The following is a 12,308-nucleotide window of genomic DNA, read 5'->3' as shown; positions in this document are numbered from 1 at the left end:
CGCTCTCAGCGAGACAACAAAGGATGATGACCGCCCGCCAGCGATGGCGCCCGTCGATCGGCGTGTTTCAGTCTCACCGCTGAAGTTTTAAAGCTCTTAATAATCATCAGCTCATGCCATGAATGTAGATTGTGAGGCAAATGAACAAAGAAAATCAGAAAGCACCACTTCAGGCACTTGGATAGCCAACTAAATCTCAAGAACAACAACGGAACGATATATACACAGACACTGGGGCGTCTCTTCTGAAGTCAACTTGCTTGCAATGTGTAAACAATGCCTGTGTCAAGCATTTAAATGAAAACTTTGCTCATTAACTGCAAAATTGACAGTTGTCTCATCAAATCAGGTCTCTTGGTGCATCTAAACCTTTGCTTGTGAGAACTCAGTGGGCTTGTGTTGGCCTTCTGTGTGCCTTTCCCTCCAGCACAATGCTTCTGCCCTGAGGGGAGGAATTGTGGAAGCCTCTTTTTCTCAAGGGCGGAATCTATCTTTTCACTGACTGCAGCCGAACATTTTGTTCCACTCGGTGTACGTGTCAATCTCTTTCTGCGATATACTGGCTTGGAATTTACAAAAGACACTCTCAATGTCCGGGTAGGTGAGGGGCCTGATCTGTCCCCGGGGCATCATCCCCGTCATGTCCATGCCCTGTGCAGAGACGTGTAACAGACCTACGAGGGCCTCCTGGCAGAGTCTGGCCAGGTCCAGTCCGGAGAAGCCCTCGGTACGCTGGACCAGCAGCGCCAGCTCCTCCTCACTCAAGCAGTATTTGTGCTGAGATTGGACCAGGAGCTGGTTCATGATCTGGTGTCGGGCTGCGCTATCCGGGAGGGGCACCAGGACCCTCCGAGCAAAGTACCTGCGCAGCCCTTCGTCCATGTCCTGGGGTCTGCTGGTCGAGCAAACCACCAGCACTTGGTTGCCTCCGTCCTCCCCTGAGCCCATGAGAAGTGAGTCCAGCTGAGCTAGCAGCTCCCCCTTCAGCCGGTTGATGGGGCTCTCCTCACTGAGGTGGGCTGACAGGAGCATGTCCACCTCGCTAATGAACAGTACTGAGGGCTGCCGGCAGCGCGCCACCAGGAATGATGCTCGGATGATTTTTTCTCCATCTGCCACCCACTTGGTGGCCAACGTGGACCCGCTGAGCTGGAGGAACGGGGCACCCAGCTGACTGGCCAGGCAGCGGCCCAGCAACGTCCTGCCACTGCCCCGGGGCCCGAACAGCAACACGCAGCGCGGGGCCGGTCCTAAACTGCTGAACATGTCCGGACGCAGAATGGGCCACAGCACCTCCTCCTTCAAGGTGGCCTTAGCTATTTCTAGACCTGCAATGTCACTCCAGTCCACTGGTGGGCCCTGCTGAACGATTTCAGAGGTAACCATGTCCAAGAGGTGAGGGTCACTGGTTTTTAGCTGCTCTTCAGCAGGCCGGGAGGAGGAGGTGGACGAGGAGGAGGTAGGCCCTGGTGCTGAGTGGGACAGGTGGAGACGGTGATCATCAGCACCCTGCTCACTGAGGGACGGGGAGGTGAAGCTGGCGAGAGAGTCCGCTGAGCGGGAGCCCCCCAGGGTGGATGAGACGTAGCCTGGGGGGGTCAGCGGCCCACCTGTGGCCTGGCTGCTGTACTTCCTCTGCTGCTGCTGCTCTGACGGCATCGTGGACTGCTTCTGAGGATTAAACGGTAAAGAGGACTTCTCAGCACTCCTGTCAAATCCACCAGCGCTGGTGCTGTTGGAGCCTCCGTTAGCGCTGCTGCTGTCTGCTACCCTGTACATGGGGCTCTCCGCCGAGCTCCGAGCCTGGCTGTAGCCAAAGTTACCGTAAGCGGAGTCCAGCTCTCCTTGGCCTGTCATGTAGAAGGCTTTCCTCTTCAGCGAGTTGGAGGAGCTACTGTTGAGAGGGGTGGGGGCAATTGGGGTCAGGTTGTGGCTCTGGTAGGGGTATCCAGGTAATGCAGACGAGGGCGGAAGGGGAGTGGGTGCAGCGATGCCTGAGGGGAGGTATGAGGAGGGAGGGGGTGCCCCCCCAGGGCTGTAACCTGGCCCGACTGAGCTCTGAGCGGGGTAGCCTGCTGGGGGGTAATTATAACTAGACAAGTTCGGGGAGCCTCCATTGTAAGCTGGAACTAAAGTGGGATGGGAGGGCGGAGGAGGGGGCGGCTGCAGAAGCCCAGAGCTGTGCAGCGGGGACGGAAGTGCCGGGGTGGGGGCGGACTGGGAGCTGTAACTACTGTGCAGGTAGGAGCCGCTGTACGCCGGGCCGTATTCCTGAGAGGGCATGGAGGAGGAGTGCAGGGCGGTGGCGCTGTGGCTCCCACAGCTGCTGCTGGAGTAGCTGGGCTCGCTCAGGGTGCTGGACGCCAGGCCCGGGGAGCTGCACATGCCAGACACAACCTCTGAAGCCGCCGCCACGCCTCCTTTTCTAACAGAAACCCCCTCTGGGATGCAGCTCATGGGGTAGACGCCATCTTGCCAGGGCTCGGATTCACCTTTCCGTCCGTTCATCACGCCGGGCGCCTCAGAATACGAGCCCGGCATTTCCAGAATACCGGAGTACTTCTCGGCGTACTTCTTGAGCAGGTTGGAGGCGGTGAGGGCGGAGATGTCGTCATTGGCCCAGGCGTACTGGTAGGTGGCCGAGCGCTGCAGGTGGCCCGGTACCGCCCGGTAGGCCTCAGCCTTGTGGGCTGGTGAGCGCGTGGTGGAAGAGATGTCAAAATGCTGTTCGGCCCACTGGCTGTGCTCTGGGGTCCACTGCATCTTTAAGCCTGAGAGAAAAACAGACAAAGACACGGTGAAATACTAAAATCATTGTAGCAGTAATTAAAATGACAACACCTTCAAATTGCCTGAATGAGAGGCTGGTCAATTAAAAAGGTGACATTTATCTGCTAATGTCTGCAGCGCTGAAGGAGAAGCATGAGCAGGTATAGTGTGGTGCAGAGGGACGGCTGGTTACGGCAGCCTAATGCACCCTGGGCAGACCAATAAGACAGAGGCATTGAGGGTCACTCTATAATCCCTGGCTCATCTGAGGTGGCTGGAGATGGGTTTGAAAATGCGCCTCGCCGAGTGCCACAAAGCAACACACACACATCCACCCCCCTCTGCTTTCATTCAGCACATACACACAGCCCTGTGCTCAGACTCACAGGCGTTTAAAAAAACTATCTATGCCGGCACTCATGCGTGCTGACGTGCACACGCTCACACACGAGCTTACATCCACTGACCCAGACGGACAAACACAGGCACGCACACAGGAGCTGCAGCCAGCTATGAATTACAACACATTGTGTCTCAAGCTTAGTTCCTGTCTGCACAGCTCCACCTTGACCTCCTCTCTCGCTACCATTCTCTTTACCTTTCTGTCTGCCTCTCTGTTTCATGCCTCCCTGCCGCCTTGTCTTCCCTCTCAGCCTCTCCCCTCTGCTTCTTTTTTTTTTGGTCATCCATTTTCCACCTCCCCTCCTGCTAGATCTGTCTTTATTTCTCTTCACCTCCTTTTATTCTGACTCCATCTATTTCGATATATATCTCTTTTTTCCATCCCCTTTCTTCACAGCCACCCCTCCTCTTATTTACTCCCTGTGTGCTTGCTTCGCCTCCTCCCCTTCCCTCCTTCCTTGCTCCATCTCATCTCAGACACACTCACCTGGCTCTCCCCTTTATTGCCTCAGGAGGCTGGAGAGCCACTGTTTCCTTTAATCCCAGCCAATGCCATCTGCAAACACTGACAGTCACACAGCGACTCCATCGTTGTCTCACTATCAAAGCCGAGGCGCTATCAAAGGCTGGACAGGGCGTAATCACAGCAGCCGCACGGCAGATTGAACCCCGTTTGATTTGACTTAGTGCACACAAATAAAGGATAATATCGGTGTCATTTAGGCTGCTTCCTCCGACTTATTGACTGGCAGCGGTTGCATGTAGAGACCCACAGCTGGGGGTCTGGTGAGCAATCCCTGCTTCACAATTGGTTTATGTGTGTGTTCTTGTGCTTGTGTGAGTACAGCAGGCACGCACAATAAAACCCATTCACGGAGGAGCACATCTTCCCTTCCTCCCATCCATTTATGCTACTACAAACACATACATGTGAAAAAAGCGCACGGCGGCGGCGGCACAAACACACGTTCACACTGTGGTGCTCTGTTCTGCGAGGCCTGTGTTTGTTTGGTAACAACACGGGCAGGGAGGGGGGAATCCCTAGACTCCCATTTCCTCTCTGATTCTCCTCTCTAGCCATCTCTCGGCAGACGCCAGTGGCTAATTAGCAGAATGGCGATCTGCTAATTGTGTTAATTTACAACATTTTAGCCGAGGGGAGTCTTGCAGGGGCTGGCAAGCCCGTCATCCTCCCATTGTACAAGCAGGGAACACCTCAGACAAAGAGCCAAGCCGCAGAAAGTTTTGTATTAGCTGGGAGGCTCCTTTAATATTAAGAATATATTAAAGTGGAAGAAGTGCTGGAAAAGGGCAGTATTTCAAGGAGAAAATTACAAGTCAGAAAACCAGACAAAAATAAAAGAAAATGAGGCTTTAGGCCAAATACAGATTCCACAGCAGCTCAGTTCTGATGTTAAAACGGTTAAAGTGTCTCTTATTTTTAATAGACAATAAGAGAAACGGCTGCATATTTACCAAACACATGCATGAGTCATGAGTGAGTCAAATATCTATTATTTGCACAGACCTAATGGCACAAAGTCTTTGCACACCTCAGTGATGACTACTTGTGATTCCATGCAGTGATGTAACAGCAATTTCAATCTCACTAACTTCAGAGCTGGTGGAGAAAATTCAATCTGAGTGTCGGGCTTCAAACCAGGACGTAGTTTGTTATTCTGTCAATAAAGCATTATTATCCATCAATACTTCATATCACAGCATCATCAAACATATCCAACACTTTCTCTCAGATTCGTGCTGTGAAGCTTCGCGTGTGATGCGTAGCCAGAAGCCAAATGTTCTTCTGCCAGCGTACATGAAACCTCTATTGTTCCAACATGAGCTGTTCAGCATCACTAAATAATACATGTGTGAAGAGCAGCGTGTTCAACCATCAGTCCAGACACACACCTTCTCGCGCTATTCCAAAGTCTGCTTCCCATCCATCTGCTCCAGGAGCTATAATTACTGGACGTCTTCTCACCACCTTTCAGCAGCCAAACAGGCCCAACAGCCTGAGTGACGCGAGGTCAGTCCACACTGCTGCAGAAAGATCCACCTTCGCATGTCATTTAAAGGCGCATTCAGCAAGCCTCCATTCACTAATCTAATTATTGACCTCTTCTGGCCATCGAGCACAACGTCATCATACAGAACTTGACCTCTGGCCTCAAGCACACATGATAATAAAGTCGGTTTTTATGGTGCAGCCGCTTCATGATTATGGTAAGAAGTGAGGATTTAAAGCAGCAGGACACAGAACAGTGTCATAAATATAGATCTTATGATGTGACACCTGCTCTTGCTTTTATTGGGCCACTTCATGGGTGCAAAAGTAAAAATGACAGATCTCACAGTGAGTTCAGCAGCCGATCAATAGAACTACGAGGCGGATGATAGATGTCGGCCCTAAAACACACAAACCAGTACGTTGGTTAGCACTGGAACAGAATGGGAGTGTGTGACGGCTGTATTACCATATAGAAAACATACTGTCAGAGAAATATGTAATTTTCATGAACGTGGCATCTTACATTTGCATCAGAGCTAAAACCCGACTGCTCTGTAGCGCTGCCCAAACGGCTGTTAGTGTCTGGCTGCATCTTTTTACAACTCTGGATGGACTCTGAAGCATTTTGTCTGACGGGGGAACGGTCAGCTAATCATGTCCCCGGCAGTTATCTGGAATTATAAAACCAAAATGTGATAAAGTGACATCCTGGTGATTTGGTGAGCCATCCCATATAATGAAGGTGAACTACATGGAGAAATAAACACCAAGCACAGAGAAACCACCTCAGTCTGATAAGGCCTCATTTAAATGGCATTCGTTTGTTTTGGTCTAAACCATGTATTTATATGTGATTTAAATATAAATAAGATGAACAGACAGTCACAATCTAAACACACATTTAATTACAATTAATTATCAAACTAAAATATTAGAAATAATGTTTATTTTCTTAAATACACTTCTTAATCTGCACTATAATTGAATGTTCGTACTATTCAGCTAAAGCTAGAGAGCTACATCAAGCGAAAGCTAGCTGAGACATTAGCCACAACTAGCCTCAGCTAAAGCTAAGGTTAACAGTTTCTCAAGCTGTTATATATAAAGTTGTGATAAACTGTGACATTTGGGAAAATTAGTTAGCCATCTCATTTAGCAGAGGTAGTCAAGGAAAAAATACAATATATTGAAGAACAGCAGTCAACTAGTTAGCCAAAGTAATGCCAAGCTGGAGCTAACGAAGGCTAGCATAGCTAAAGTACATTTTTTCCTTTTGTTACATGCAATTAAAAAACTAAAATGTGACAAACTGACATTTTGGTAGCTTAAATAGTATTTCCAACAAATTACGTTAGTGCAAATACGTTAATAATTATAAGTTTGTGGCTAAAAACTGTCCATTTTCATAGTTTAATTTAAGTAGCTAGCCTAGCTTAGCAGTGTAGCATCATTGTTTTGTTTGGCTGAATCAGGTATTTAAATGTATTTACGGGTTAGTTTCTTTCACAGTGATGTACAACGCAAACAATAACAAAAATAATAATAATAAAAATGATGCTCCTTTGCAGAAAATCCAGACTAATGGAATAAAGAAATAAAAACAAGATGGAGGGAGGGATGCTGACGAGGAAGAGGGAGGAAGATGATGGGGGGAAATATCAAAGCAGGACCGATAGCTGGAAAACACACAAAAACATCCTCGTAAGTCATCCCTCCGCAGAGCCTGACACTCTATCAAATCCCGCTATGTGCTCTGTTTAAAGAAACACGAATCTTTCTAATTCCATCATTAATAAAGATAACATATATATAAAAGAGTGTGTCAGGCTCCATCAGGGCTTTCATCTCTTCTATAATGAGGTTAATGCAGAGACGCAGTGATTACCCCAGCAATGCAAATGAAGGCCAAATGATAACTTGCACTATTTAAATAAGGTAATAGCGATTACTCTACGTTATTCAAATGAGGACAGATGCTTTGAACTGAGCGCTTTGAACTCGCTGCTCCTTCTCCAAAACATATGGACGAGATGGAGGAGGATTGACTTTGGTATCGTTCAGGGGTGTATCCTCTAATTCAATGTGATGTAAACCAGGGGCAATGAGCACAGCAAAGTCGCTTAACGTGGCGGCGCAGGAAGGGCGGGGCCTTATTACAGCCCTTTGCTCACCCTGAGCAACCTTGAAAGTCATTGAAAAAGTCAGTGGAATCATTGTCAAAGGATTCAAAGACACGGATCCAAATCAACACAAATATCCGTCACAGTGTTTTTCTTTGGGTGTTTGATAAAAACATCCCCCTTTCATTTTTAGAAACTGTCAAGGCCCTTTCCTTATTTAAAATATGAAAAGAATTCAGCTACTTGCGGAGCCCAATTTGCGCGAGCTTTAATATTGCAATGAGTGTGTTTTGGGTGCAGTGGCCTTCATCAGGGTTACAGGAGGCTTCATCCAAATTTTAGCAGAGCAGCTGAATTCTTTCCATTCATTTTTTTTTTGTCTTATTACAGCACTTCGATGGAGCTGCAAGGCTGCAGCATATTTGATTTTCTCTATGTCCAGCATCTTTCAGGGGTTGTAAGGCCTGGGGGGAAATTTGCAAAGCATTTGGATGGACACATGCAGTAAAGTGTGTGAGTTAAAAAAAAAAATATCAAGAGATGTGTGTGGTGCAGAGAAGAGGAGAAAAAAAAAAAAAGGGAGGGAGAGAGATCGTGCACTCAGCTGAAACAACATCCAACAGAAATCTTCTCCACCTTCTGAAGCGTCAAGTCTGCCAGTTTTTTTCTTTCTCCTCCAGCCTCCACATAGAGAAGCCTAATCATTCTCATTACACTCGGCGTCCATCTGCATCAACAGAGCTGCCTATTACTGTGCGTGTGTGTATGTGCAGTAAACAGCTCTTTAGAGAGAGCTAATGAGCTCTTTTAAGTCTGTCCGCTGTGTGATTCTGCAAGCGGGGTGTCAGAGCAAACTGCCCATTTTGGTAACGTCATAATTAAGCCGTATGTGTATGTGTGTGGAGCAGAGATGCCGGCACACATGTTGCCGCCGACATGCCAGCGCGCACAACACACACACACACACACACACACACACACACACACACACACGATCCGAGACAAGACGTACCGACGTGCGCGCCCTTTCTTTGTCTTTCTAACATAAACAGACACCGGAGACCTTCAAAAACAAACTATCGTGTCGTAATTCTGTTTTAAAAATCTGTTCCGGTGTCTCGGGGCAAGCGTTGGAGGAGGAGGAGGAGGAGAGGGAGCTGCATGACAAGCGATAACTTCATCAAGAGAGACCTGTTTTAACACACCACCGGGGAAATCTAACCAGCCAGTTATTCAAATCCTTATCAAATACACCAGAGGGCATCTTTTAACCTCTAAATCACTGCACGGAAAAACCTCAATAAGCAGCGTACAGTACGGGGGTTTAGTTTAACATCCTCTGTGTGTGTGTGTGTGTGTGTGTGTTCTCGTGCACACGGGCCTTGTGTGTGTTTGACAACCTGTGGACCGCCTTGTTAATGAGTCCGGCACACTGTGACTAAGCCACGGGCTACGCTGTATTGGCACACAACCTACAGTAGAGAGTCAAATAATGTGATTAGGTCCTCCAAAAGGCAATTAATTATGAAATTAGTCATGAGCGGGTGTCTCTCTCTCTCTCTCTCTCTCTCTCACACACACACACTACAATCTAAACTGAATCCATCCGTCCTCTCTGGAGCCAAAAAGTGACACAAATGTCATTATTAACAACGTTTATTTGTTTAAAACTGAACTACAAGAAAAATAAACACATGTTAACAGATGAACTAAATTTCATTTCCATCCTCGGTGACAGAAAACAAAATCCGTCCTCCATGCCAGACTCCTTCCTCTGAAAATAGCCCCGAATTCACATCTTTGAAGCCTCCGATTCAAGCTCAGCCACAACTTACCATTACAACGACGACTAGTCTGTCGGAAAGCGACGACAATAACAACAACAACAACAACAGATAAGGGAGTAAACAGAGCGAGTTCAAAGTCTAGACGGCGAGCAGTGACCGGGAGAGATGAGCTGTCACTAACTCAAAGACAGCGAAGGGGGGAGAGAGATTGCTGTAAAGATGACAGCTCGGAGCGGCGATATAAGGATATTTGACAAATGACAGCATCTTAAAAAAAATCTGATATTCATTGTAATCAGTGATCTCTGACCTCCTGATTAGTTTGCTGCAGCTTTGACCATCACACTTTGAAATGTTTGCGGAGCAGGAGCTCAGCTTCATGGCGGTATGGAGGCTTTAAAAATATTAGTGGATGTTTAATGACGACTCTAAATTTAGCTCGCTGAAGGAATCGGACTAAACTGCTGTAAATCTCTAACTAAATTCCGGAGGCGTATCGGCGGCGGCGGCGGCCCTGCCTGCCGGTATCAGATCTTCCTTAGAGCTGTATAAATTGACACTGTCTAAATTTCCTTTTACTAGACAGACTATTGAATGGGTGGGTTAAATGGGTAGGGCGCAGTTAAACAAATGCTCCGGATCAAGGAAATTGTGCGTGGCTTCTTTTGTCATTCAGAGAGGAAATTGAGAGATATTCGGCGGGGGCTCGGAGCCGCTAACGCATGGCATTCATCTATAATGCACTCGGCCTGTCCGTCAGATACTCCATTTCCTGTGACTAGCGCAGCGTGCCTAATCACCCGGCTCCACGCAGGGTTCCTTCCTCAAAGACAGCACACACACACACACACACACACACACACTGGCGGTCGTGTCGGCAAGAATGAAGACAGACACACGCAGGACACACGTAGAAACATAAGGCTTGCTGAGGCAAACAGATTATTCTTATCTGGCGAACAAAACATCTGTAAAGACTCTCACCACCACTGTGCTCTAACAGTGTCACGACCCCGGCAGCATCTCCACAGCTCCTCTTTCATCACTCAGAAAAGCAAAAACCTTTCACGAGCCGGCAAAAAACACACATCAACAGGGGGAAACACATACATGTAGCTGCCGTGTTGCTGCTGCACATGCACATAAACATGAGAGTGGGCCTAACGGAGGTGTGTTTCCTGTTTTTATATTTTGAGGGGAAAGTTGACCTACAGAGTGTTAATGAACAGTTTATTAAAACACTTATTTACCTCATAAACTCAACTTATCAAACTTTCTAGTTGCTTTAGAAGTTTTTGCTCATGACATTTATTAGAAACTATCGTTCAGGCAGAATTTACTTTTTAATAACGTCTTCTTTATATTAATAGGCGACTTAATTATTAATGTCACTGACCTACTGGGCTTCCAAAATCATTTAAGTCATTAATAAATCATTAATAAAGTGTTTTTAAAAAATAATAAATCATTTATTAGCTCTTAATACTGATGTATTAAAATATTAACAGAAAAAAACATTTCTAGGTGTTAGTAATGTAGTTATTAAGTTATAAATCATTTATTAGTTACTGGCTAAATTACAGCCTTATTACAAACCCGTTAACTCTTAAGAAGCCTTCGTTAAGGGTTCATTAATATATTATGGTGTACATTATAAACAGCTTTAGTGTAAATACTTTATTATTTAATAAACTACATACTGACAAAATAAAATCTATGAGTAAAAACCCAAATAAGTGCTTTTGTAAGTGATTATTAATGTTTTATTAATGCACCTTTAACATGTTATTGACGTAGCTACGCCTTGTCAGGGCGTGTCAGTCCTAATAATAGTAATAAAAGCTTTATAAATTGATTTCTACGTCGCTACATGAAGACACTGAGTGTGTTAATAAATCCTTTACTCACTCGTATCACTGATCCATTAAACTCATAAACAGGCCATTATCTTTCACAGGCTTCCAGATAATGCTAATGGCTTATTCATGATGATAAATTACTTACAAATTAATACGAGTATTACTAATAAACACCTCGTCAGACTCCACTTGCAGTTTCCTGCGCTGATGGATAACTTGAACGCCGTTGATCTGGAACATAAACCAGCGTCAGTAATCCAGACGGTGAATAACTTGTAGAACTAACACCGTCAGTCAGACCTCCACCCTCCACGGCTGCAGCCTTTGTCAGGTGACGGCGGGAGCAGCCGTACGTCTACATCGGCATTCCCTCCAAACCGCCTTCTGGCTGCTGCTCCCACCTGAGGTGCAGCCGGCGGGATCTTAGCGAGCGGCCCCGGGGTTAACATGGGGCCACATACTATCAATACTCCTCTGACGCCCAGATCCATACCTGTGAACCACCACCACTTTGTTTACCTGTGTGTTCAGTAATTAAAATAGATTTCTGAGAGGAGGCCTAATCCTTTCAGAAATGACATCGATCCGACCACCAATGCAGGAGAACTCGGTTGTAATTTTGTCGTCTTTTTTTTTTTTTTCTCTTTGCACACAAGCGGCGCTGAGGACGCGCTACCCCCTTCCTCCTCCATGCAAACTTTGGAAAGTCCTCGACATGAAGGACGTCATTTAGGGGCAGGCGGGGGAGCGGGCGGGGGGAGGAGGGGGCTGCAGTAGAGGGGTGGCAGGTGGAGATAATAGAGAGGAAGCCTCTAACCCCGTCTAAAGCTGTCTGTCTTCGTAAATAAAATGAGATAATTATTGAGTGAACAACATTATACGCCGACGACGCACTCTTTCTTCTACCCCCCTCCTGCCGGCGCAGTTGTAAATCTCAACAAACACGGTGCTTTTGGACATTAAGTGCTCACTAAGCACAGTGGATGCATCATATTTCAAGAGCAGGCGTTGTGTGGGTGAGGAGCTGGGGAAAATGGAGTGTAATGGTTATCCATTATCTTATACGGCAACGGCGGCAATGATCATTTTCAAGTGACTCATTTCTGGAAGTACCTATCTATTGGCCACTTCGAGAGAAGACTTTGATGGCTAATCCAAAACAACTATTCAGAGGTCATTTACTGCGGCAGCGCGGAGACACTCTGCACAAGAGAACGCTCCAGCCTCCCTCATTATTCAAATACAATCCTCAGGAAGATCCACATCACAAACAGCGGCGCAGCAGCCCCGGAGTGGGCGATTACCTACACAGCACACTCCGAACCAGAGTGGAAACATTAACAATGCATCAACAAAT

At 46.8% G+C, this 12,308-nt stretch overlaps 1 protein-coding gene across 2 annotated transcripts in view; it reads right to left on the bottom strand.

Moving 5' to 3' along the window:
• Nucleotides 1–495: 495 nt before the first annotated feature.
• Nucleotides 496–12,308, bottom strand: part of LOC103354599 (fidgetin-like) — a 29,662-nt gene continuing 17,849 nt past the window's right edge. Inside the window, exons 3-5 of one of the 2 annotated variants that reach the window (XM_008278035.1) lie at nucleotides 9,857–9,870; nucleotides 8,822–8,873; nucleotides 496–2,771 (exon numbers count right to left, since the gene is read on the bottom strand). In XM_008278035.1, coding sequence (XP_008276257.1) covers nucleotides 496–2,771; nucleotides 8,822–8,873; nucleotides 9,857–9,870 — 2,342 coding nt within the window. The remainder of the gene's footprint in view (nucleotides 2,772–8,821; nucleotides 8,874–9,856; nucleotides 9,871–12,308) is intronic. The other variant, XM_008278036.1, reaches the window with a different exon arrangement.

The sequence above is a fragment of the Stegastes partitus genome, unplaced genomic scaffold (genome assembly GCF_000690725.1).
Source record: "Stegastes partitus isolate 25-593 unplaced genomic scaffold, Stegastes_partitus-1.0.2 Scaffold113, whole genome shotgun sequence".
Lineage (NCBI taxonomy): Eukaryota > Metazoa > Chordata > Actinopteri > Pomacentridae > Stegastes > Stegastes partitus.
This window is presented reverse-complemented; position numbering and strand designations above follow the sequence as displayed.